The following is a 27,702-nucleotide window of genomic DNA, read 5'->3' as shown; positions in this document are numbered from 1 at the left end:
ATGTCAGAGCCCAACAGCCCGGGTGAGAGCCGGTGTGGCGCTCCCAGATTCTTCGTGGGCTGCGAGGACGATGAGAGCGAGGTCCTGGAAGATAGCATAAGGACAGATATGGAGCTGTATGAGGACGGTGAAGACACAGACTCGGTGGGTGACTCTCCCGTCACAGCTGATTGTCATTGATTAGTCAGCAGCAGGAAGCTCTAAGCTATCATGTTGTAACCATGGCAGCCGTAGTGACCAGTATATCCATGGCTTTTGACCAGTCGATTACTCCGAAATAATCAAGTCATTGATTCATTAGGACTTAGCATGACTTTGGACGTAGTGATACTTGATGCAAATATAAAATAGAGCTCTCCTTTATGTTAAGTTTTACAGTTTAGTATAATTAGCTAATTTTTTTTAGCAGATGCATACATCTAAAGAAATGAGAAGTTTCTAAAAACCACCATAATTCGTATTTAGCTTCGATTAAATACATTTAGCTATGCATGGATTAGTGAGGTGCACAGATGCTGACAGAGGATAGAAAGTAAAGTCATCATAGTTTTAATTTTAGACCTTGATGAAGGTCACAGAGTTGGTGATATTAAAAAAAATAATAATTTAGAGTCTTCTTACAGATGCACTTTCAGAGAATAGATTTGGCGTTGATTTCAGTTAATGTATGTAGAGCCGAAAGTTTAACCGGCGTGCTCTCCTCTTCCTCGTTCAGCCCCCAGAGAGACAGATTGTCGTGGGGATCTGTTGCATGATGAAGAAGTCAAAGTCCAAGCCGATGACCCAGATCTTGGAGAGGCTTTGCAGGTTCGAGTACATCACTGTGGTCATCTTCCCAGAGGATGTCATCCTCAACGAGCCCGTGGACAAATGGCCTCTTTGTGACTGCCTCATCTCCTTCCACTCCAAGGGTACAGTGCCCTCCCCAACCGAAACACACATGCAAAAACACAACAGGCTCGTTGTGCTTGTTGCTTCCCTGCTTCGTCACATATTGATGATGTTTGTGTGACGTAGCACACATTCTGCTGTGTTTATCATCTTATAAAGTTCCCAAGCATTCGCACACTGAGCTGAGTGGCTGTCTTATAGTGAAGATTATGGTTTAAGAGTCTGTTTCAGGTTTCTCTGCATGTTTGTGTAAAACAGGATTTCCGCTGGATAAGGCCGTGAGCTATGCCAAACTAAGAAATCCTCTGCTCATCAATGACCTGAATATGCAGTATTACATACAGGACAGGTGCGCTCTTTTACTGAAACTATCTACTTCCATCATTTGAACTAAATACACGTGAAGAGAATCAGGATATGTGAAAATAAATAGTCAGTGCTTGTTCCTCTTTTTGTTTCTTCATTTGATTTTGACAGGAGAGAGGTGTATCGCATCCTGCAGGAGGAAGGGATTGATCTACCACGCTATGCTGTGCTGAACCGTGACCCCGATAAACCAGATGGTCAGTCTCCTGCTGATAACAAGTAACATATATAACATATATGCACTGAGAACATTTGTGACGATGCCTCGGTAAAGAGTACATGTTTCAGTTAAAGGGCCTCTTTCAGGTCCCGTCAGGTCTCTGCTGGACCTTATTCCCCCTATTTGTTAGAGTTTTAGATGCTGCATATCTACTGTATATAGTTTCTTGACCTCTACTTGTTTACTTCCAGACATATTTGTCTAGAAGTAAAACATAAACGAATGAGTTAAGGTCATATGGCTATTTGTTTTGTTGTTGTTCTTTCTGGGCAAGTATTAAGGAAAGGCTTTTAGAAGCAAGCTTAAGCATCATATGCTCCTAAAAAGTAACTCCACAGGCTGTGGGAGTTCACCAAGGGAGTCGGGGCAGGTCTCACTTGTTGTTACAAAGTTACAGTCTGTTGCCAATAACAGCGTTTCACACGTTATAAAAATGTTACCTTGCCACCATTAATTCTAAAACTTTAAAAAGCTCAGAAAAACAGCCCAAAGCTCCCATTGTCCATGCAGCATCCTTGGGTCTGTTATGTAAGGCTGTACTTGTGTTTTTTCAGCTGAAGGATAAATATAGTATCAAATTTGAAGCAGTCACAAGTGTCCCATACTTAAGTGCTGTGGTATGTTGGCTCTATCATCCAATTCCCGTTTAAACACAGTGACACAAACTCTCCTGATTGATGAACGGTCAGATGTCTTAAGTGTCCTTATCCTTGACACTAATGACTGTTTTTTAAATGAGCGATGAGTATCACGTGGTCGAAAGGGTAGAGCTGCTTCACAGGGCGCTAGAGTAAACACGGCAAGGTGGAACGTCATGTGTGTAATATTGGGTGGTGATGAAAAGAGGCTGCGTGCTAAACAGATGCATTTGATCTGTGTGTGTCTGTCTCAGAGTGCAACCTCGTAGAAGGAGAGGATCATGTGGAGGTGAACGGAGAAATCTTCCAGAAGCCTTTTGTTGAGAAGCCCGTGTGTGCCGAGGACCACAACGTCTACATCTATTACCCCACATCGGCTGGTGGTGGAAGCCAGCGACTCTTCAGAAAGGTCTCTGATTTTTTCTTTATAAATAAGCGTTTCATGCAATGTGGTTAAACTATGGAAAGAAAGAACAAAAACGTTTTGTTGTTGCCAGAAGAATTCAAAAAAACACAGTGTCAGAAATGGACCAATCAGAGAACACGAAACAGAGTGCATTTTATTGGCTGATGTATTGTGCAGTGTACAGTGCAGCAGCAAAGTATTCAATTTGTTTTTCACCTCAAAATGTTAGAAACAATAACCTGTAATGACAAATATTCACAGCCTGTTCAAGTACAGCCTCAGGTCTCTTTTAGTCTGCTGTTACAAGCTTAGCGCATTTTCGGGCAGTTTCTCCCATTCTTCTTTGCAGAACTTCTCAGACTCCATCAGGTTGGATGTGGAGCGCTGGTGCACCTTCGTAGATGTTCACTGGTGGTGGTCAGAGGGCCCGGTGGCGCCAGTGTCCGGCAGCCTCGCCTCTGTCAGTGCGCCCCAGGGCGGCTGTGGCTACAATGTAGCTTGCCATTGCCAGGGTGTGAATGTGTGTGTGAATGGGTGAATGACTGAATATAGTGTAAAGCGCTTTGGGGTCCTTAGGGACTGAGTAAAGCGCTATACAAATGCAGGCCATTTACCATGTGTTCAGGGTCGGTGTCCTGTTGGCAGATAAACCTTTGCCTGAGTCTGAGCCAGAACCACCACCATCACTGCACAGTTATTTATGTGCACGTAGCAGCCTGGGCTGGTTCCATTCACAGCCAGGCTCAGCGGGGCGTGAGAAAGGCGGGGATCGGCTTCGACACTCGCAAACGGCTTCTGCCATTTCCTGCTTGCAGGAGGTGAGGTCAGCTACGCCTGAGTATGTTTGACACCCATCCAGAAGAAGCAGAAGGGATGGGGATGTTTCCCTAAGATTTTCAATCCTCAAGGAGGTGGACAGGGCCAGTGAGCGATGTCTTAGGGGAGCTCATGGTGGGAGTGAAGCACCTCTAGCTGAAAGGCTAAGGCTCTTCTCTTAATGATATATAGCAGGGGTCCCCAACTCCAGGCCTCAAGGGTCGGTGTCCTGCAGTTTTTAGATGTGTCCTTGATCCAACACAGCTGATTCAAATGGCTAAATGACCTCCTCAACATGTGTTGAAGTTCTCCAGAGGCCTGGTACTGAACTCATCATTTGATTCAGGTGTGCTGACCCAGGGTGAGATCTAAAACCTGCAGGACACCGGCCCTCGAGGCCTGGAGTTCGACACCCCTGCTATACAGGGTTCATACGGGTGCTTGAAATCCTTGAATTGTAATATTGTCTTTTCAAGGTTTGAAAAGTGCTTGAATTTCAGATGTGGTGCTTAAAAGTGCTTGAAACCGTATTTCATTCACCACAAATAACGATCTGACCGAATAGTTTTCATATCAGACAGAGAAATAAGATGAGTCGCAAAGTCTAAAAGCAAAATTTCTCCGCCTGGGCTGCCGAGCGTCTCTGCAGGTCAGTCTCAGTGTGTGACCCCCACCCCTCCCCACACAGCCTGTCGGCAGATTCATGGTGATGTTACTGCTCCTTTAACTGTTTGGTGTCTTTTCTTTGTTTGGTGTTTGTAGACATGGTTTATATGAGATTTTATCTGAGATTCAGATGTTTCTGTGACACTACTCATGTCAGCACTTTCTGACCTCGTGTTATAACAGATTGAACATGATCTCCTCCCTTTTGCCCCCATTTTTGGGGGCGTGGGTGCTTAACTAGTTAAAAAAACAAACATCTGTCTCCTATTTTTTTGTGTCACACAGGAAAGAAGCCTCAATATCTGATGAGAAGACTTCTTAATTTGGCCTTGCTGTGTATTATTGTGGTGCTTGGTGCAGTTTTGTGGGGTTGTTGTTTTTTATCAAGTGGAGATGAAGATTTGTTCACATTTTCAAATTGTAATTTTTAAGAGAAATGTGTTTGAGTTTGTACACTAGCGAGTGCATATTGCACCATTTTTCAGTTTTTGTCTGTGGTGCATTTTTCAGTTTTAACAACATTGGAACAAAGGACATTTAAGTCGACGTAAAATGATTTAATTTTGACATGGCCTTACTGGGGTGATGCTAAGTGAAACATGCATTCTTTTTTTTGGGGGGGGGGTAAATGTGCTTGAAAATGGACCTTGAAAGTGCTTAAAAAGTGCTTGAATTTGACCCTGAAAAATGCGTATGAACCCTGGATATGGGACTACTGCTGCTCATCAGTAATTGCATTGTCTTTGATCCACGGCAGCATTGTCAAACACAGTGTGGCCTTTAATTTAGAGTTTGATGGGTTTTATGGAAACCATGCAGAGGTGAAGCTCATAAACAGAGAGCAGCCGCTCAACGACTCTCTGGGTTTTGTAGATTGGGAGCCGGAGCAGCGTCTACTCGCCAGAGAGCAGCGTGAGGAAGACGGGCTCTTACATCTATGAAGAGTTCATGCCAACAGATGGCACAGATGTTAAGGTAGAGTATTTGTCACAGAGTACATGGTAGATAAAATATGTGCAAAGAACACTTTGTTAATGCTAATAAAGCACCTGTAGAAGTCTCCAAAGGATTTCATCAACTGTCACGTTAATCCACATTAACCTGAACTGTGCTGGTGTGTTCAGTAAAACCGCTCATATGATTTAGAGGACCTCAAGGATTTCTCTCTATCGTGGCTGTCGGGCAGCTGGAGGCACAGATCGTCTTTAGGCGTTGTGTCAATAAAGGCCTCCAGTGTAAAACTTTATCAAGTCACACGACGAGGGGACTACCCGGTTGGGTCATCTCTCAGGTTTTTGTGGGTGTTTTCATTTCACGTCAGGTGTACACGGTGGGACCGGACTACGCTCATGCCGAGGCCCGAAAGTCTCCTGCTTTGGACGGGAAGGTGGAGAGAGACAGCGAGGGCAAGGAGGTTCGTTACCCCGTCATGCTGTCAGCCATGGAAAAACTGGTGGCTCGTAAGGTCTGCCTGGCATTCAAGGTATGTGCAGTTGATACGTCAGGTGTGTTACAGTTTTCTGGTTTCTTGTCGTGGAGTATGAACCAAGTCCTCATCTGCTGTCGCTGCAGCAAACAGTGTGCGGCTTCGACCTTCTGCGGGCCAATGGACACTCCTACGTGTGCGATGTCAACGGTTTCAGTTTTGTGAAGAACTCGATGAAGTACTACGATGACTGCGCCAAGATCCTCGGGTACCACCTTTAGTTCTTTTCTCTTTTCTGGTGTTCACTGTCTCGTTCTGATTTGGTGATGGAGTCTGCGTTTCTCTGCAGGAATATTGTGATGCGTGAACTGGCTCCGCAGTTTCAGATTCCTTGGTCTATCCCTACTGAGGCTGAAGACATCCCCATTGTTCCCACCACTTCAGGGACCATGTGAGTCATAACAGGAGCAGACACAGAGGACTAGACTTGCATAGTTATCACAGACGCCTGATTGCAGCTCGCGCTGCCAAGGCTGCCAAAACCAGTCATTAGATTTAGGGCCAATTATTTTTTCACATACAGCCACAAAGGTGTGGGTCACTTTTTTCTCCCACTTAATCAATTCAATCGTTTAAAATAAAATAAAATAAAATAAATAAATAAACTACATTTTATTCCATTTTTGCCTAATATAGTAAAAGTAGTTTGATAAATGCAAAAAAATAAGAAATTCTGTCATTTTTAAAAAGCAGAGTTGCTTCTTCAGTTTAACATAATAACTGTGTGTTAGCTACAGTAGATGACAGTAAGCATGCCCCTGAGCAGAGCATGCAGCAGCACACAAACTAAAGCCAAACAGATTTCTAAAATCAGCAGTGTTGGTTTAAGCGTGCGCTGCATTCAGCACATTTTCACACAGTTCGTCCTCATTGAGCCCATCACACTCCCCGAAGCTCAGCTGCGTAGCAAAGGTGCTGCCTTAATTAGCTGCAGTCACTACAAGCACAGCTTTATTGAAGAAACGCGTCATGTACACAGATTTATACTGATGAAACTCAAATCTCTACTCACGCTCTGCAGGATGGAACTTCGCTGTGTCATCGCCGTTATCCGACACGGAGACAGAACGCCCAAACAGAAAATGAAGATGGAAGTTCGCAACCCAATGTAGGCCTGCCTCTCTGTTAGTATGCTCCTGTTTCCTGCAGGTTAAAGATTTTTGATTAACGTCTCGGATGCTTCCAGGTTCTTTGATCTGTTTGAGAAATATGGAGGATACAAAACTGGGAAATTAAAGCTCAAAAAACCAAAACAACTGCAGGTAAAAGAAGAAAACAATAGCCAAGGTTTCATTTGTCATTGCGGCCTCTGTGAGGACAAAGTGTGTGTGAACATGTGTGTGTGACCCCGACAGGAGGTGCTGGACATCACCCGGCAGCTGTTAGCAGAGATCGGGCAGCAGAACGACTGTGAGATAGAAGAGAAGAAGTCCAAACTGGAGCAGCTGAAGACGGTTCTGGAGATGTAAGTGAGAAGCATTTTACTGAATCCTGATCTCATATTCATTTAATCTGTTTCTGGCTCAGCTCGGCAAACTGTTTGACTAAAGCAGGGGTGTCAAACATAAGGCCCGGGGCCTGCTGCCCCACCAGGTCACTTTAGAAAATGTGAAGGAGGCCTTCAAATTTTTGACTTTTTACGACTTTTTCTGCTAACATTCACACTACAGCACAGTTAGTAAAAACAGAACCCAAGATTTGATATTACAAATTTCAGTTTTTACATTTTCTACAAGTTCAGTTTTATAATGACTGGGCAGTCTGGTCAATGAACTGGTTTCTTTCCTGTAATTTGACACATGTGTTTGTTACAGTTTAAACTGAAACAGTCGTGTCGACACATTTGTGTCAGTGGCTCCAGCAGCATTTCTTTATCACGTGGAAACACTGAGACACACTGAGGTATAAGTACACTTCTTTTTCTTATATTCAGATGTCTCTGGGATTAAATAAACTTCTTTATGCTGACAGGAAGGAGCGTTTCAGTCTGGACCTCCATATAAAACCAGTCTGACATCCTCTGAACAATAATGAGTGAACTTAAAAACGAATCTTTCTGAAGGATGGGGATCGTTCCCAAAGATTTTTATAAAGTTTCTTGTTTTGTTGAAGGTGTAGATCTTTCTCCGTGTTTATGACAGAGGGGTTTCTCAGAAGTTACCAGTTCACTTCTTTTCTACATTTTCATAAGTTTTCAAAGTCAGTCTTTCTGTTATAACACTGCTGAAAATATTTACAGTCACAGCCAAGGCCGTATTTTGCTGGTCGTCATAAAAGCAAGCCCCTCTTTCCTTATCAGAAGTGAGATGTCATGCATTGCTAACTATAAGTATCTTTGGCTTTTTTCCCGTAACAAAGGTACGGTCACTTCTCGGGGATCAACAGAAAAGTGCAGCTTACTTACCTGCCCCATGGGCAGCCCAAGACCTCGAGTGAAGAGGAAGGTAGGAAGACAAAGACTGTTTAATGGCTTCTTCCCAAAGGAACAAGCTAAAGCTGAGTGCTGACTGCCCGCCTCTGTGCTTATTTCCAGACACTCGTAAGGAAGGGCCATCGCTGCTGCTGGTGCTGAAGTGGGGGGGGGAGCTGACCCCCGCTGGCAGAGTGCAGGCTGAAGAACTGGGGAGAGCCTTCCGCTGTATGTACCCTGGAGGACAAGGTGAGACGCAGTTTCCTCTGAAACATGGTGTTTACCACACGCAGTGCTGCTGGCATTGTAACTTTGAGCAATAAGCTGGTGATGGAAAAATGAACATGCTGAAATCTCAGGTCCGTGTTGGTAACTCACCAGTTACATGTTATGAAAGGTCTTAAACAGAGAAATGATTTAAAACAAGCCACAAAGCAGCATCAGCCCCACACAGCAGGCTGCTGATGCACAGAAGCTCAGAGCTGTGAGGAAGGATGTGAAATAGAAACACCCATAAATGTCTTTATTTTAGCTGAGGTGTCAGCAGGACCCTTCAATACATGTTACATAAAGGTTTTTTTACATGCTTGGGTCATATGTGTAAATATTTGTTGGCACGCTACTAAAACTTCAGTTTTTTATGCAGTGTGTTCAGCATCATCTTCATTCTCTGTGCAGACGAGCTTAAAAGTGACTGTCTGTGTGTGTGTGCGCGCGTGTGTGTGCGTGCGTGTGTGTGTGCCTGCGTGTGTGTGTGCGTGCGTGTGTGTGTGCGTGCGTGCGTGTGTGCGTGTGTGCGTGTGTGTGCGTGCGTGCGTGCGTGCGTGCGTGCGTGCGTGCGTGCATGCGTGCCTGCGTGCGTGCATACTGTGTTTTGTAGGAGACTATGCTGGATTTCCAGGCTGCGGGTTACTGCGCCTACACAGCACCTACAGACACGACCTGAAGATATATGCGTCTGATGAAGGCAGGGTGCAGATGACAGCTGCTGCTTTTGCAAAGGTACGCAGCATCCTGCTGTTCTAAGAGTCAGCACAGAAGTGTAATAACTGAAATAGGAAGGCTGAGGCCTTTGAGCTTTGGTACAAGTCACGGCACACACCCTCCAAATACTGGACGTGCAGTAACTAGTGAAATGTGTCTGTGTGGGCAGGGTTTGCTGGCCCTGGAGGGCGAGCTGACTCCCATCCTGGTTCAGATGGTGAAGAGTGCCAACATGAACGGGTTGCTGGACAACGACAGCGACTCGCTGAGCAGCTGCCAGCACCGTGTCAAAGCTCGGCTCCATGAAATCCTGCAGAAGGACAGAGACTTCACCGACGAGGACTACGACAGGGTGACTGACCAGCTGTGTTTATCGCTGACATGCCAGAGCAGTTTGTGTGGTTATATTGGAGAGCATGTGAGGTAGTAGGGCTGCACAAATAATCCGAATCTTAATGGCAAAGTGAAAGCAAGTCTAGTATTCTGTAAGCCACGGCCTGATGGTGTGGCTGCATGTGCGAGTCCCTGCGCTGCAGTGATGATGGGAGAAACAAGAGTCTGACGTCTGGGACAAACAGGAGGTGAAGAGCTTGGTTCTACAAGCGGATCATCAGCTGCTGTCTGGAAATGTCTGGATTTAGGGCAGGTGATGTTAACTAGGAACAAATCATATGCAAAGAGCTCTGCAGAGGTGTGCCTGCACCACAAAGCAGCACATCGACCTTTATTCAGCAGCCTGACAGCACAGCAGAGACTACAGCGTGATGAATGTGCATGCAGGCCGGGAGGAACGGTGCAGTGGTGATGATGTGAATTGTCCGAGTCAGATTTCCATAACTGCGAGCCCGTACAGCACGTCAGCATATCTGTAAATGTCACAAAGCCACACTGCATTTGGCCAAAGACGTGCAGCAACCAGTGTGAGAACAAAGGTTTCAGGATGTTTTTTAAGATAATCTTTTTTTAAGCGATTCGCTGAGTTTAGGTGATTAAGGACGTTTGTACATTAGCAGGAATGTCACACAGCATGTGTGTGTGAGTCCAGTACAAGTATTTGTGTCACTAATACCAATGAATTCATACGTATTGATCAAACTAACAGTGATAATCAGTCAGTACAACATATTTTTACTGTTTACTGGTTAAACAACATTTCTGTTTCCTCAGTGTCTGTGGCAGTGATACAGGGTGTACCTCCCTGTGTGTCACCACATGCATCATGTTCCTTGAACTAAATATTTCAGTATTAATCGTTCATTTTTCATGTCACTTCTTTTTGTGTGGTTGGAAGTTTGGCTCTTTTAAGCCTTTTGTAAAGTGAAAGTAGTCGTTCGGTTGAGTGAGCAGCTTTTTAATAAAAGCTTTTGCTTTTCTCCATGTGGCTCTTACAGCTAGCACCAACCTGTAGCGCCTCTTTGGTGAATTCAATGAAGATCGTTAAGAACCCAGTGGCCACATGTGACCAGGTTTACGCCCTCATTCAGAGCCTCACCTCCCAGATCCGCAAAAGGATGGAAGACCCCAAGTCTGCAGGTGAGCTCAGGCCTCAGCACGTTTTCTGAAGCTTAAATAAAAACCCCAACATTTTGCTTTTGGAGCTCAGTCCCTGAAAGGTGCAGTGAAAAGCTGAAAACATCTGTTGCTCACCAGACCTGCAGCTGTACCACAGCGAGACGCTGGAGCTGATGTTGCAGCGCTGGTCCAAGCTAGAGAGAGACTTCCGCATGAAGAACGGCCGCTACGACATCAGTAAAATCCCCGACATTTACGACTGCGTCAAGTACGACGTCATCCACAACGCCACCCTCGGCCTCGAGGACACCCTGGAACTGTTCAGACTGTCTCGAGCTCTGGCTGACATAGTCATCCCACAGGTGAGGGGGCGGGGGGGGACAGTAAGGATGGTTCAGAGTGACAGATCCATGCATGAGTCTTTATATGACTGATGTGCCAATAAACACATGAAACAAGCAGCTCCTCCAGGTGCAAGAAAAAGATGACATGCTGCTGAGGCTAAAGGTTTTATGTGACGGCAGAATCCTTTGTGCTGCACTTTACAGCTGTGGACTCCACACCTGATGTCGACTTTGTTTAAAAACACTCAGTATATATTGAGTGCTATTGTAAACCTATATACAGGCCCACATATGTCAAATATGATTGATGATGGTAGTGCTGTGATGTGCTGTATAGCTGCTAAAACCAGTGAAGCTAAGGGAAAGTTTAGTCTGTGCACAGCTGATATTTTCACTGTAACAAAGTGTAAAACTTAAGCACCTGAAAATCACACAGTTTAATTACTCTGATATACTCTGAGTATATATTAAAGTCGTGTAGTATTTTAAGCTCATTTGTCTGTTGTTTTTTTGCAGGAATATGGCATAAACAGAGTGGAGAAACTGGACATAGCATACGCCTACTGCCTCCCACTGGTCAGAAAGATCCAGCTGGACCTGCAGAGGACTCACGAGGACGAGTCTGTCAACAAGCTGCACCCTCTGTGGGTCTAAGATTAGGAGTTACGTGACTTAAACAGCATTCCGACCGACCGGAGAATATTTTGAACTTGACCTCGGTTGTACGTTTGCAGGTACTCTCGAGGAGTGATGTCTCCTGGACGCCACGTCAGGACCCGTCTGTATTTCACCAGTGAGAGCCACGTCCACTCCCTGCTCAGCATTTTCCGCTACGGGGGCTTGCTTGATGTAAGCAAATGTCGATCTGGCTGAGCTTTGAATGTTTTCAGAGGAGGCACAAAGCTGAAGCTGACTTGATCTGTGTGTCTGTATACATGTGTGTGTGCAACAGGAGGAGAAGGACCAGCAGTGGAAGCGTGCCATGGATTACCTCAGTGCTGTCTCCGAGCTCAACTACATGACTCAGATTGTCATCATGCTGTACGAGGACAACAATAAGGTGTTTTTCTTTGCTTCTGATGTTCTGACTGTTTGTGGTAGACGTGCAGTCACATAGTTCAATTTATGACATGCTAGCTTTATAGCGTTTCTTCTTTTTATTTGAATAAATTCGATACACAGCTGTTTCAGGAGTGCAGCCATCTTCATCTTCTCCTGTTTGAACACCAGCGATTAGTCAGACCCCCCCAGCCACGCTTCAGCTGATACCTGGCAGCTGGCAGAGCGGTGTGCAGGGCAAATCAGAAATCTCAAAATGTTAGAATATTTTTATGATCAGTCTAAAACCAATAAGCAGCTGAAGGTGTGTCCCTGCAGTCGGCTTGAGGTGAAGCTCAGGTTGCTTTGACAGCGTCGTGTTTTTGGTTTGGGTGTTTCATGATGATGATCATCTGTAAAACCGTCAGGTCAGCAGCCTTTGCCATAAATGTGGTTGAAGGTACTGACCTACACAGAGATCCATGGTATTTATACTGTTTATACTGAATTTGAGATCCCAGGTTTCAATTGTAAGCCAAAGTCATGACACCCCCCAAAAATAGATAATTTTTTATATTAAAGGCTCACCAATTACAAATTTCTAATAACCGATTTTATCTCGCTACAGGACATCTCCTCTGAGGAGCGCTTCCATGTGGAGCTTCACTTCAGCCCCGGGGTGAAAGGTGTTGAAGAGGAGGAGAACGCTCCCACCGGCTTTGGCTTCAGGCCCGCCTCTGCAGAGGTAGCACGGCAGGTGGGATTGCAAAGAGTCTTCCTCGTTGCTCTTCTGCAGGTGGCAGCATTTGCCGTCAGTTTTATACAGTATGTCTGCTCAATCCAGAACGGGCAAAAACAACCCGACCCCAGCAGCCTGGAGGACCTGTCGCGGGATGAAACCGACCGGGCTGTGCCGCTGTCTGAGCCAATCACCATTCAGAGGAAGTCCCCACTTATTCGCAACCATAAGACCGGATCCATGGAGGTGAGACTGGCACTGAATGCAGAAAGAAGCAGACCCAGAATAGGAGTTTTAAAATTGTTTCAACAGCTCTTCACTGTGGACACTATAAACAGTGTAACTGAACTCTGTCTGTTAGCTTCTACATCGTTTACGTTTTCCTGTGTTTTATCCACAGAAGACTTGGTTCCTGTGGTTTTAGCCTCTGGTCTTATCTACGGCTGTATTTCACTAAATAAAGTAGCGGTGGCTGATACGTGATGTAAAACATGTGTGGCGTGTTCTTTCCACCAGGTCCTGTCGGAAACATCCTCCTCCAAAGTCGGCAGTTACCGCCTCTTCTCGTTCTGCTCTCGTCAGTCCCCGGAGATGAAACAAAGCGGATTAGGTAGGTATTGTAATGCTCTGTTGCCGCGGCAACTGTGTGACACGACTGAGTGGGAGGCTTGGCTGCAGCTACGAGAGTTTTTATCTCGGGAAGACATTTTTATTAATGGTAGTGACACAGAATGAGGGCGGTGCTCATTGCTCTGAGACATGCACACAAGCTTTTTTCGAGCTGAGCATTTTGCAGGTTTGTGACTTCGTCAGCATTCAGAGGTCAAACATCCCTCTGTAACAGGGCGGCCTAGTTTCCTGACATAAAATGAATTCTGCATGGATACACGTGTCTGACACTGTTGCTAATTGCTGCTGACATGATTTCAAGAAATCAGAAAGGAAGTCATTTTGAGGTTGTTTCTGCTCCATTCATGCAAACTAAATATGATGAAAGTGATTGGTCACCAGTGTCTGTGTGAATCTTGTATTCCGAGTTAAAGAGTGAACCTTTATGCAGGCTCATGAAGCCTCCGGGGCTTTCTCTGCCTCTGAGCAACTCCAGGGGTCGACTGTGATTGAGCTGTTGAAAAATCCACCTGAAATGTTTCCTCTCTGTCACTCTGTCTTTCATTGATGTGTGAATGACATCAGGCACAGTCTGAGCTAAAGTCTAAAACATCATGGATGATGCCAGGTTTGCCGTTAATCCTTCTCAGTTAACTTCTACACTGCGTCTGCACTGGAAGCAATTTGGAGCATTGTGGTGACCAGAGGCCACCGAAGGTGAAAGACACTCAGTGATTTCAACAGAATAACTGCTGGCAACGTGAATCGAGCAGGACCACAGAAAATTTTCTGTCTTCCAGCCGAACGATTGAAGTGGCCGCTAACGTGAGGATACTGTCAACTGACAGATCTGGTAGTAAATGCATTCGAGCGCGGATTTCAGACTCCTCCTACATTTCTGTCATTGCGTAAAGAACTTGACTACATTTAAACAAAACATTTATTCCCTGAGTTATTTTAATGTAAGAAAAACAAGTGCAGTTTCATCAGCTCAGTTTTTCTACATGATAAAGACATGCGGCTTCAGGCTTAAATTATAAGAAATAAATGTGTAAAATTACAGAAACGTTCTGTTAGCTCATTGTGCAGCCTGTCCTCAAGTTATAAAATGGACATTTTGGGGTTTTTTCATGTGAAAATCATACATTTCTTAGACGGTTACTTTAATGTGTGAATGGCCATGGGGGAGGTGCTTATCATTAGGACAAGCTGTAAAACGTATGAAAATACAGGTAAAAGTTTAAACGTTCTGTCCTCCTTCACATTGGAGTCTTTCGCAAGCCAGTTCTGGCCCCCGGGCCTTATGTTTGACACCCCATGCATTAGAGGGTTACCTAGGCAATCGGGGCTTAGTGTCTGCAGCCAGCCAACCGTCAGCTTCAAAGCAAATTGTTTCCAGTGTGGACGCAGCTTACACTCCTCTTTCTGTACTCTTTGATGTTCTTATGGATGTTTAAAGCATTCTGTAGGAATTAAATATGTGAAGGGGAGGAAGAATTCTAGCCTTAGCTACAAAGTTGCACTTAATACATTAAAGGGGCCTTTAATGTGGCTTAGTTCTCCGGCCCCTCGTGAGTGCACGGTCTCCCATGAGTCCTTGTTTCTGCTTGTCTCTTTCTTTTTCCTCTTTGTGTCTCTGAATCTGTCTCTTTCTGGTCAGTTGTTTGAGTAACAGCATGTGATGTAGTAGTGACTAACCCGGCCCGCCCCCCTCACAGGCTCTCAGTGCGCTGGGCTCTTCAGCACCACTGTCCTGGGTGGGTCCTCTAGCGCCCCCAACCTGCAGGACTACGCACGCGCGCACCGCAAAAAATTCTCCACCAGCAGTCTGTCCTACAAAGACGGTACGTGTTTGAGACTGCGCGCCTTCACAAACCTGCACAGGACAACAGCAAATCAGCACACACCTCCTCTGTGTCGTAATGTGTAAATTATATCTGTCTGAGCTGCGATGACGCCTGAAAGCTGCACACGTGAACATGAAACATGTTTAAGCTGGAGTCATTACAGTAGTTAGATAATCAGTGGACTGGGACAAATATCAGACATGCCCATACATGTATAGAATATTTCTTTTACATTTTAGTCATGTTTCTGTTAACTCCATATTCATTCTAGTCACCATATCCTCTGACTCTTTTGTTTCCTCCTTTACTGCTTTGAGTAAACCTGATGTGCTCCTTTTTAGGATTCGTGCCTCAGGCCAAACCAAAACTATTTAATATTTGCCAAACAGGAAATGCAGAAAGGTTTAGCCAGAATAGCACAGCTGCTTTAAAATGAGTTGTTCAGGATACACTTGAGAGAAGCATGGCAGTAGATGTACTCTGAGTTTGTGGAGCCTCACACATCTGTTTCTAAAAACAAAAATGCTTTGTATAATGTCAGTTAAAACCAATATCACTGCAACATGAGAGCTAATTTAGTTAATCAGTAGCTAGGTAGTTATTTACACTGCTCAAAAAACTTCTTTACATTGTGGAATCCAGCTTTTAGTGGACGATAGATTCAAAATCTCGCCAAAAATCTGAGTTAAACTTTGAAATCGCAGGCGGATCCAAATTGTGTCATAATGTGGTTAAATTGTGTGTATTGTCCTCGTGTCCCTGTATACACTCCCACTGACATCTGGGCAGCTCCTAATGAGCTGACAGATGTTCGTATTACCTGGATCAGGGCGTCAGTGAGCTCCTGGACAGTCTTGGTGGATTTGGATGCACCGATGCATAAGATCCCAGTCAGTGGCATCGATGCCTTCTTCAGCTAAGAGCTGCCTGCCCACTCTGGTCACGTGAGGCAGGGCTTTGTCCTGCTCCAGTAGGGACACAGGACAGTGCCTAAGGTCCGAAGCCAGGTTTGGTACCAGGATTTCATCCAGCCACCAGGTAGCAGTACTGACCAACCTGCAGGACCCTTTTTATTTTGGCTCTCTACCTTGCAATATAAAGCACCTTGGTCCTTTGTTCTGTAAGGTAGCACTTATATAGCGCCTTAGCACGATATAAATGGAATAAAGTAATACGCGTCCCCATCACTCTCCCAATTCCTGACTGGTCACGGCAGACGACCTGTTTCACATTTTTACATCCCAGCGTGTTTTTTAGTTTCTTAGTCTATCGTTATGTTTCTGTTTAGCTGCTGAAGCAACAGAAACATCATCACTGAGCAGCTAACTGCCCCTCTTCCAAAGTAAGAATCTCAGTGCTGTATGTCGAGGGTTGTCATGTTGTCCACCAGGTGGCAGTGCGGTTTCATAAAGCATCCACCCTCCTGGCTGTCTCACAGTTTGCTCTTTTGTCATCCATCTTGTTCCACCTCATATTCAAGACTGCAGGGTTCCCTTCTGTTTTCAGCCAGTTGACGCTGGCCTGTCAGAGTAGTCGGGGTCGTATTTATATTTATTTTCTATGCTGAAGCATCGTAATGTGGGTCATTTTTAAATTGTTGCACACAACCCAGTCAGACTGCACCTGTCACAGTTAAACTTGGAGGCAATGAAAGCAGCATTTAGTCGTGAGTATCGGGCTCGTGAATCCTCATGTTTTTAAGTTAAACTCATGTCATTTCACTTTATTAGAAGATGCTGTGCCAGTGTTTGGACCCACAGCCATCTTCAGCCATCTTTAACCATCCTGTTTGAACAGCACCTTCAGTCAGGGCTGCTTCACAGACTGATTCCTAAACCACACATTTGTAGTTGATGACTCTTCTTCTGCACTGCGTCCGCCTTAGACAAGAACAAGAAATGATCAAACCTAATCTAAACTTTACTGTGGCTCATAGTAACACTAGTGATTTATTTATTTTTTTTTATTTCCTCAGAGTTGTTGTCTATGCCGGCAGTAAAACGATTTTCTGTGTCGTTTGCAAAGCATCCGACTAATGGTACGTCTGCTTCTTTCAAGTATTTTTCCACTTCACCTACCTTTGTCTTGCATGTCTTCAAACTTTTATAATTTTTTTTTTTAACTTGGATTTTTTTTTTGTTGTTTATCCACATGGCCCTCCAACATTCCAGGTTTCCATTATCTTTTTATTTCTAATTATTTTAATTATATTTTTGTTTACCCATACACTTTGGACTTTTCTAACACTACCTGACATTCTCTCTCTAACCAGGGTTCCCACTACTTTGTAAAATATAGTAAAGTAAATACAGAGACAGGGAATGTCAGAGAATCATACAAAGACCTCACACACATGTGGGAAAAACCAACAATAAAACATATTGTTATTGCTGCTGCTCTGCTTTTCAAACTACCAAGTAGAGGAGGGATGTCCAGGAGAAGGGGAGTAGACTGTGCAGCACAGTTTGCCTTCTGTTTTAACAGCACATATCAGTTTATATAGGTCCCCAGCAGTGCTGATGTAGTTTGGTCCTGACCAGGAGACTCACAGGTTTGAGATCGCTGGGCCAGGTGAAACAAAAACGTCTGAATGACAACAATCACAGATATTTTTTTTATTTTTTCATCAACCTTGCCTTATCAGAGGGCTGTTTTATTTATTGTTGGATTACAAAAAGTTTTGAGGACTTGCAACAGACAAAGAAGGCTCAGAAATGAAGCAGAATCTTTTACTGTAGGTCAAAAAGCCACAATTGCAATTTCTGTTCAGCTAATTAAGAACCAGTCAGATGTTTACCAGCCAAAGTCTCACGACTCCCTGTGAGGGTCCGTCTGTAGCAGACGACAGGAGATAGATCCACGTCAGCGTCACCTTCAGGTGCCGGAGCTGCCGGAGTCAGGAAATAGGATCCATCTGACAAAGCTCCAAGATTCTTTTCCTCATTCCTCATCTCGATCGCATGCTCTTTCTCTGTGTCGTCATGTTCAGTGTAGCACTCGTTAGGAAGATTTCGATTGGTCACACGTGTTGCCAACTCTGGATTATGTCATTTCATCTGTCTGTCAGCTCAACTTCACGTGGAACAGGTTTGTTAAATTAGATGACAGCGTGTAGCAGTGATACTGTTAAAACAGTAAGAACACAAATCATGTTTTAAACTTCTCACGTCTTTTATTTTGGGCCTGTTGTCATTTAATATCTTACTAAATTAACCCAGTTCAGTGTTTAAGTTCTTGGATTTATTCATTTTTCATGTTTCATTTTATTTTTTTTACAAAGTTGGAAGAACGATGTAGAAGTCGAGCTGAAGTCGGCGTGCGTTCCATTTACAATACCACCACTGTTTATTTGCTCATGCAGAGCCTACGATTTTCAACTAAAGCAAACATGCTGCTGTTCAGTCCTCCAACATCGTTGTGCACCTTCTTCTTCTTCTTCATTTCGGTTGCGTGGCTCAAAACATTGAATTTACCTGAATAGTAAAATGATACCATTTTCCGTGAGAGGCTGCTCCGGCTCCATCGACTCTCTGAAACAATCTCTCTGCCTCCTCAGATGTGGTCCCAAATAAACTGCCCCACTGACATCATGAAATATGCATGAAGGCAGTTTCAACTCCTGGATCAAACCATTAAATTCTCCTTGCTGCTGCTTTCTCTTGAGAACTGGATGAACCCAGAACTGTGCATATTTAGAGAATTTCCTGTTGCTTATTTGCAGCACACTTGCTGTTTCATGGCCTTTACACATAAAAGAACAATTCCCAGTCTCTTCCTCGCAGTGAGGAATACACCATATTACAGATAGTCTTTTATTTATGTTTTAAGGTTATTGAATGGAAATGTGTTTGTATATTATGAATACATCTTCCAACAAATGAATGCATTCTCGTTAACTTGGAATTCATCCATTCATCCAAAACACTTAGGAGTGGGCACCAGTTTGCCAAAGCTGTCACATTTCCTCGCCATCTTGAACACAGTAGCAGATATGGACAAGGCCACATACGTAGTATGCCAGCTTAGTTATTGCCAATATTGCTACTTAAAGTCAGCAAATTGGACATGTGGGAGGGAGAAAGCTGCAAAAGCTGGTAGTAAGCTAACATGGTGCCAGCTAATGTTGGGCTAGTGTCCTAAACATCACACTTTGATACACAGTTTGATTACAGAGTTTATTTACTAAGTGTAAAAGTCCAACAATGTTAGTGAAACTGTCTTTGAAAAGGATGTAATGCCTGTAATAGCAGCTAACAGAGGCTAACAGCCTCACACACTGGCAAAAAGCCTTACTGCTTACTCAGCGACAAGCTCAGGATGTTCTCAACAAAAGGCCTCAGCGTCGCTGTCATTGGACAGAAATGAGCTTTGCTGACTCGTCTTCTCATTTTGGACTCCATGTCTCAGAGTAAACAGACACTCAGCTTGAATTAAAGGGGCCAAGAAGACACAATTCAGTTGACTGCAGTCTGCTGACATCTAGCCAATGTATCTGCATAAGGGAAGAGCACTTGCTAGCTGTGAATACACCAGACTCTATAATCTAGCATCAGTGCAATCAGACATCAAGAAGGCGTTATTAGAGGGAGCTTTTGGTTAAAGTTCAGCGCCTCTATAGGATCATTCCTAAAGAGAACATGAAAGCAACTTCTGACTGGTAAACATCTGTCAAATCTGTGTTAACAGTGTAACACGGTGCTGAGGTACATTACAGTGTATTCTCTAGCATTAATCTCAGACAGCTGTTAAAAAGAAAAAGCCACAGTTCACTAAACGATCTTCCCACCTTCTCAGTTTCCTCAGTTAGAAAGCAGCAGAAGATTGTAAAGAGCAAAGGGTGGGAACCCTGTTTAACATCCCACATACAGCCTGCAGATTGATCACCATTACCCCAATAATTCAGTTATTGCCTTTTTTTTTATTTCCCCCCTCCCAGTCAATAGGTGTGTGTGTGTGTGTGTGCATGCGTACACGTAACATATACACCTGTGGTCCTTATCATAGAGGATGTCAGCTGAGCTCATTGTTCAAACAATAATCAGTGTTTAACCCGTCCCTTCTTTCCTCTGAGCTCAGCCTCGGTGATTTTAAACCTGCGACTTTTCCTCCTGGTTTGCTCGTCCAGTCACAGCCGATCAAACCAGGATCAGCTCCTACTGGCAAACTGGGAAAGGCTTAAGGCTTGGCTCATCCCATCTCCTTTGTCTGTTGGGTTTTCCTTTTTAAATTCATTAGCACACAGATGATATCATTGCTCACAAAACCTGAAACTTTCTTTTCCACTGCTTTGTGACGGGTGTTGAGTCAGGGGAGCTGTAGTCACCCTAGCAGCAAGCATTATGTTGCTCTGGACCACATGCTGGTGTGCTCGGCTGGCTTTTCTGTCCTCCAAGGAACTGGTTTTAAATGGGTTTAATAGACCTGTAGTTGGGATTTATATGGATTTCTCATCTGGGTTTGAGCGGTTTCTTTCGTCTTGCTCGTGTAAGTAGTGCGATGGCTGAAGGAGTTGTTGCTTTGGTGGCAGGTTTCTGTGAACATCACACACGAAGACTCTGGATCTATTTAAACGTTTAAAATCGCCCACTTCCTTGCAGACACTGACAAACCCTGAATGAGTTTCTCCTGGTGTTGTTCACATACAGTATGTCATTCACCACAGGAACACAAGATGACACCTCCACCGTTGCAGTGGCCCCATCACGCTGGTGCACTGCGGCAGGTACGAGCACCCCGCACTCCCCCCGCCCCGCGTTGCCGTTTTTGTGTTGCAGAGTAACCGAGCGGCGTGGCCGGGTGGCCCTGATGTGGACAGTAGACGTAGCATTTAACAGCTGCTGGCGTCTTTCTTTGGAGAGGTGGTGTCAGATTTGGGCTCTGCGCTTCCTGTTAACGTCCTGCGTCACTCTTGCTCCTTCGCGGGTTCTCATGGTTCCTGTTACCACAGCTGTTTTAACGTTGAGACGCCGCAAAGGAGCAACATGATGTGTGTTTGTGTGTTTTTGCTTTGTTTTTCCTTTTTTCTCTTGCTTTAAGCTTTACTAAAACGCTTGAGGATCTGCCGCTTTTTCTTTTTCCCGACCTTTGGCTGTGTGGCAGCCAGGAGACGCTGCTGGCTGCTGCTTGTCATTTTAGAGTTTCCCCTCATGCACACATCTTTCCTCTGTTCCACCCGTCTCCCGCCGAGCTCTTATTTCTCCTCTCATCTGTGTCGTACTTCAGTGCTTCTCTCTCCCCCCTTCCCTGCTTAAAACCTCTTGTTTCATGTCTTTTGTACTGCTCCCACCCCCCTCCCCTCTCCGACCACTGCTCTGTCCTTTCTCGCTCTCCCTCTTCTTCTTTAGAGCCCCTGGAGGAGCACCACGTGGCCCAGTTGTTGAGGCGTTTCTCCACCGACCTCAGCCTGGGCCGCCACCTCTCTCTGGACCGGGCACTGGCCCACCACCTCCACCAGTGCTCCTACCACCTCCGCCTCTTCCGAAACTGGCTCATCTCCGGCCACGATCCCCTAGAGTACCTCCACGGTCAGCCCCTGGCCCCGCCCTCCATACCCCAGCCTCATGCTCTGTTACAGCCACAGCTCGCGGTTTAGTTGGGACTGTGCTTGTTCTGTGGTTGACTCTCATGCTTTGCCTCTTGATGTTTCTGCATGCTTGCCTGTTTCTGTGGTTATGCAGATTGCAAGCTGGAGTCGTGTGAGCTGTCGGGGGTTTTGTGGGGGGCATCATTGTTTTGCAGCTACTGTCCTTCCTCTCTGAGGTGGTTGCTGCCTCTCAGGTTTTGATTTGATTGCCTTTTTCTTTAGAATAATATCACATTTTTTCCAATTTAGCTGTAACTACAAGTCAAAAGTAAGGTTTCACCTAACAACCCTAAATAATCTCTCGTGTATGTTAATAACAGTTAGCACTGCGATTGCCATAAGCCAGCCCGCCCTCCTCCCAGTAAGCTGTGTAGTCTCAGCGTCAGCTCGTGGGCCTCTGGTCACTGTCCTCTCATTGGTCAGTCACCAGATTTACTCCAATAAGCAGCAACACTGTTAGACTTTCCCACAGGCCTGTGCAGCACCCTCTTTGTACTGCACTGTCTGTTCAGGTTTCCATGTGCCATCACAACACACGACCACCGCCACACGTGTGCGTTTGGGGTCAGCTTCTCTGTTCGGGTTCGTGGGAATGCCAGTCGCCCTTCCACCTGACCTTAACCAGCATGTGATTCCTGCTTGTTTGCTGTACATGTGGCGTACACTCACCACCCCCTCCCCCCAGCCCGTGCAGCTGAGCGCAGTACGAACACCCTCTGTGGAGGCTGTGGAGGGCCGAGGCAGGCTGCAGTTTGATGCTTTGTGATTGTGAACGGCTCTGGTGAAATGCGGCTTGGTTGTGAACTAACAGCGGATGAAGCGCCTTGGATGACGAGTCGGGGCTGAGCTGCGGTCTGGACGGCTTTGACTGCTAACGCGCTGCTGTCGCAGCTGTGTAACAGGACTGAGCAGAAGGGCTGACGTTCTGTATTTTTTGCGACCTGCTTGCTTTTGCAAATCCCGCGAGACATCTGAGATACGTAGACTCGTTCTGTTTTTGATATGGTGTCATGTTGTCTTGGCGTCCAGCATGGTTTTTTGCAACTTGCCTGGGTCGAAATGAACCACGGAGGCTGGCGGGAGTCCACACGGGGTTAGAGCCTGTACTGAAGCAGGAGCAGGATTTCAGAGCACTTTTTTTTTAGGTGTAGTGATGGGTGACGTTGGGGGCAGCGGTGTTGGGTGTCAGCTGAAGTGGTTCTGCCTGCTCTTCTTCTGACTCCCTGGGCAGACTCAGGGCTGATGGGCCTGCGGGCTTCCTATCTCTCTTCTGCCGCAGGCTTTGAAGGATGCTCCATGGTGCCCTCCATCTATCCTCTGGAGACGCTGCACAACTCACTGTCTCTGAAACAGGTTAGCGAGTTCCTCACGAGCGTGTGCCAGAACGCAGGGGATCCACACACTAGGACCACCAGAGGTAAGACACACAAACCGACACACTCCTGTTTGTATTTATAGACATCGTAGCCACACCTGACTGCGCTCAGCCTGACCTGCGATCCCTCCGTCTCTTTGTAGCTCTGTCAGCCATGTTTGGCGCACACAGCCAGCCGTCAGTAGACTCGTACATCCCTCAAAGGGTCCTCTCTTCCTCCATCTCGCTCAGATCTCGTTCTGACAGGCCTCCTTGGTGTGAGTATCGCAGCACATCCTCCATCTCTCAGGATCTGACATTTCTAGGTTTCTCTGCTGTGTCACTTCCAGATGTTTGGGGATTATTTATGGAAGCCAAGTTGTCCCTTACAGCCTGTTTTAAACTAAGCTCACAGTTTAGGCTCTGTCTTTGCTGTGATTTGTATTTATCTATTTTTGTGATAAATAAAGACTGCAGAACCCAGTGAACCGACCAGAGACCCACCCATGTGGGTTTTTCAGGGGCGATACACTTGGATTCAAATAAAACTTTAATCATTTGTGATGCATGTGAACAGCAAGGAGGAAATAGACTATTTAAAACTATAGAAATTGGTAGTATCAGTAGTAATGATATTTATATATTCAGCAATGAGTGTGACAGGAGCAACAGATAAAAATGAGCATCTTTCTAAGTCTGCCCCTTTTACACGATGAACCTAAGTGTTCATGTTGCGTCTAATTTTCTTTGTCTTCATATAATTTAACTGTTTCTTTGTTTTTTTACCACTTTCATGGCTTCATCAAAAAACATATATTAAACGATTGTTATGACAATTGTGGTTTACCTGCAGTTGTTTTGGCTACTGGCTAACTTAGCCATTAGCATAATCTCACCCTTTTGCTGTTTAATTTTATTTACACAGTGCCAAATCACAACAACAGTCACCTCAAGGTGCTTTCTACTGTAAGGTAGACCCTAGAATAATACATACAGAGAAAAGCCCAACAATCATATGACCCCCTGTGAGCAAGCACTTTGGCGACAGTGGGAAGGAAAAACTCCCTTTTAACAGGAAGAAACCTCCGGGCTCAGGGAGGGGCGGAGCCATCTGCTGTGATTGGTTGGGGCGAGAGAAGGAAGACAGGATAAAGACATGCTGTGGAAGAGAGACAGAGATGTTAGCATAGCCTTAGCAACTGTAATCTGAAAACTGCTAAATACAAACCACAGCAGTCACCCAGGCTGATGAGGGTGATCCCTAGAACCAGTGTGCACAGTCTTCCTCTGCAGATCAGACCTTCTTTTCTGTCCCTGCAGACAGCAGCGGTCCATCCAGTACCGTATCCAGCGCTGGGCCCTCCTCTCCCACCACGGCTGACACCTCCCCGAGGTTCAGCTTCAGCGATAAGATCTCCCTCACTCCTCAGAGCAGCGAGGAAACCCACTCATCTCAAAACCTTTCTGCTCAGCTGGCACCTGCGGTTGCGTCACCAGCCCACGAATCAACCGACTCTGCTGTTCCAAACCTCGCCGAAGTCCCTTTGACTCCAAATAACTCGCCAGAAGATGATCTGGAGCCGTGTGCAGTCACCGACCAGAAGCCCGACAACCCTGCGCCACCGCTGGAAGTGGAAGAGGGGCCTTCGTTAGCTGCCGATCCCTCAGATCCCAGCCTCAGGCCTCCGTGCTCGGCTTTAGCTGAACTCTCTCTGGGTCGGATGGAGGGTTACTGCCTCCCAGGCTCCCTGCCTGTGCTGCTGGAGCTCAGAGAGAGCAGCAGCGAGGCAGGCTCCAGCTCCCAGACACCCCAGTCCCCAGAGGGGCCTGACGAATTCTTTGACACCCATGAGTCCATGGAGTTGTGGACGGACAGTCCAGAAAGCCTCCCGCATCAAGAGACGCCCCTGGAGGCTGGATGCACTAACACGGGCGAGCCGTAGAGGTTCCAGCATTCATCATTAATATGAACAGCGTAGTATTGAACTGAGCTACAACTATCCAGGCCTTCCCTTTTCTCTCTTGTGACTCTGATGAGTGATCTCGGGCAGCTCTGTGTTGGAGAATCAGATGACAGTGCCGTACATGCTGTTCATCGCCTGCTCGGTCCTCTGGTTCAGTCCATCCACGGGTGAAGATGGGACAGCTTGGGAGAAGGTCAAGCTAAATAGAAAAGCTTTTTGTTACTGTCACTTGTTCGCTGTTATAAATGCCTTTCTTTGAATGATTGTAGACACGGGGTCTTAAATGTGCTATTAGGCTAAAAGCTTGAGCTAAATGAGGCTGAAAAGCTGCAGAAAATTGTCCAAGATGATTTTCTTTTTTTCTTGATTTATTGTGACCATAAAGTTACTGATTAACGGAGCTTTAAATTGTGTTACGTGTGCTGGATGTATATCTACTTTCACAGTACCAGCTTTCAGGGCATGTTGGTGTGGCTAATGATCGCTAGCGAGCAGCGAGCTTTCTGTTTGTTCCTCAGTACAGGAACTAAAAGATCAAACGCAGACTCTGAAAAATACAATCAGCAAATCTTCTGCTTTTCGTCAATCTGCAGCGTCCCTCTGGTGCCGGGCGTCCGTGGCACTGCATGTTTGATTTTTAAAGAGGCTGAAGCTGAGTGGAAGTCTCCGGGTCAAACCGTGTGTGCACTGCTTACTGCCAAAGTCCTCAAGCCTCATTACAAAGTTAATATAATCAGTAGGAAATGATAGAGGAAATATTTATTTTGAAACGGCATCTAAAAACAAAAGTCTGTATTTTTAATACCCACACATCGGATATGGAATTGTACCACAGCTACTGTGTATATTTGTGTTTTTGTAAAGTCACGACGTGATGCAGGAAGGATCCGAAAGCTAATCTTTTATGTCATCACTGAACAAACGGGAGGGGCATTTTACATTCGGTGTGCTTTTTAATGTGGCGACCAGTTATGTAGCAGCCGTGTGCGTGGAGCCGGGCGCACGCGCTTGATTCAGGTAGTCGAGGATGCTGACGTGCAATTGCGTGTTCAATCAGTCCGGTTTCGTGTTACATCACAAAGTACTGCAGGTGAAATCCACGACTCTGAGTTTGGGAAACTCTGACCTGTCTGTGTGTGCAGAATAAAAACGTGACACCAGTGTGGCCCTGCTGTCTTCTTGAGCTCATGTTTTTTGTGCACGATGGGTTCATATATGTCCTTCTGACTTACTTATAGCGTGCAGGTTCTATCCCTCAGATATAAGGATGTCATCTTTGGTTTCTGCAGCTTCCATTTCACTCCACACGGTCGCATTGAAGCTGAAGTTGCATGTAGCCAAACTGTTGGGAGCAAAAGAGAATTAAATCTCCAAACTAACGACCACTCAGGAACGAGCTGTCCCAGCCTGGCACTGGGGCCAGTGCCCCCAGAAGTTTAATCTCCATGGTCGCTGATGGGTTCCCAGAGCAATAAACTACTGAAGCAACATGAAGCTGTCGGCGTGTTGCTGAAAGAATGTGGTTGTGTGGATCATTGATGCAAACAGGGAACGAAGGCCGAATGCTCCGATCCAACAGAGGAGCTGCTGCAGCTCAAACTCCAAAAGAAGTCTGATGCTGGTTCTGGTAAAAAGGTGTAATAGTGTTAGTGTTAGTAAATGCCTGTTAATTTAAATTGACTTGAGACAGCTGGGGTGGCTCCAGCCCCCCAGCGACCGTAAATTGAAAGCATCTTCTTACGTATCCAATCTACTGCCAAGCCGTTATTCAAGGTGTTCAAGTTGATGTCAGGACTTGCAGGTTGATCCACTCTAAACACAATTTTGTTTTCTTTATGATGCTGGCTCTGTTCATCATCATCATCATCATTTATTTATATAGCACTTTAAAAACACACCTGGTAGACCAAAGTGCTGTACAATACAAATATGCATATAGTAATAAGATAGCAGAAACCAGACATAGCAATAAAATTAATTTAAAAAAAAAATGTCAGTTACCCACAGAGTTAAAAGCCAGGGAATAAAAATAGGTTTTTAATAAAGACTTAAAAACTGGCACTGATGTAACCTGTCTAATATGGAGAGGAAGGTTATTCCAAAGCATCGGCGCTGCAACAGAGAACGCTCGGTCTCCTCTAAGTTTCAGCTGTGACTTTGGGACTGAAAGCAACAGCAGCTCAGCTGACCGAAGTGTGCATAAAAAATCAAACCATTTCATTTTGGGGGTGCTTCAGCACCCCCAAAATGAATCAAAGCACCCCCAAAGATTTCTTACTTTTCTGACAATATTTGCTGTTTGTGTGACACACTACTAAAAATATAAAAAGCATACAGTACTTGGTTAAGATGTAACATTTTAACAACAAAGTATAGATGCCCCCCCCCTCCCAAAATGGTTTGTTCCAGCTCGCCTCTCCCCTGCTCTGGCTCTAGCGCCCTGCTGCCAGAGCGATGGTGTCAGACGCAGCGGAGCGGAGGTGGAGTGCCTGGCTTAAAACAGGACATGTTAGCTGCATTTAACCTTCAGTTACTCTTATATCGTTAGGTAGAAGTCAGACCATGTTTCTTTTTAGCTGAAAAACATTACACCAGGTAACCTGCAGTGTTGAAAACGTGTTTTCCAACGATGTTTGCTACCCTACAATCCTACTCTGTAGTAAAATCAGCGACATTTGACCGTCCTGTTGCTCCCATTGAAAGTTGTACAGCCTATTTAAAATCTAAAACTTAAAATTGTCTGTAGCCTGCTGTTGTTACCACTGTCCTGTTTGAAATGGAATGAGAGGAGCAAATGATCCATTAATAAAGGATAATGTTGGATCAGTG

At 45.3% G+C, this 27,702-nt stretch overlaps 1 protein-coding gene across 4 annotated transcripts; it reads left to right on the top strand.

Annotated features, from left to right (window-relative positions):
• ppip5k1a (diphosphoinositol pentakisphosphate kinase 1a) lies at positions 1-27,702 on the top strand. Of its 4 annotated transcripts, XM_063469690.1 has the most exons (31): positions 1-144; positions 716-911; positions 1,150-1,240; positions 1,369-1,454; positions 2,370-2,524; positions 4,877-4,978; positions 5,325-5,486; positions 5,576-5,697; positions 5,779-5,880; positions 6,511-6,597; positions 6,676-6,751; positions 6,845-6,954; positions 7,848-7,933; positions 8,023-8,148; positions 8,780-8,901; positions 9,053-9,235; positions 10,275-10,416; positions 10,534-10,757; positions 11,256-11,383; positions 11,474-11,588; positions 11,692-11,799; positions 12,406-12,534; positions 12,622-12,762; positions 13,033-13,126; positions 14,844-14,969; positions 16,948-17,010; positions 20,635-20,694; positions 21,317-21,496; positions 22,835-22,972; positions 23,074-23,187; positions 24,230-27,702. In XM_063469690.1, the coding sequence occupies exons 1-31, from the start codon at positions 1-3 to the stop codon at positions 24,850-24,852; spliced, it is 4,335 nt and encodes a 1,444-aa protein (XP_063325760.1). In that variant the 3' UTR covers positions 24,853-27,702. The 4 variants fall into 4 exon arrangements, with proteins under 4 accessions (XP_063325760.1, XP_063325740.1, XP_063325747.1 ...); XM_063469670.1 differs by lacking the exons at positions 20,635-20,694; positions 21,317-21,496; XM_063469677.1 differs by lacking the exons at positions 16,948-17,010; positions 20,635-20,694; positions 21,317-21,496.

This window comes from Pelmatolapia mariae, linkage group LG1 (genome assembly GCF_036321145.2).
Source record: "Pelmatolapia mariae isolate MD_Pm_ZW linkage group LG1, Pm_UMD_F_2, whole genome shotgun sequence".
NCBI lineage: Eukaryota > Metazoa > Chordata > Actinopteri > Cichliformes > Cichlidae > Pelmatolapia > Pelmatolapia mariae.
Note: the sequence above shows the minus strand (reverse complement) of the source record. Positions and strands in the feature narration are given on the sequence as shown.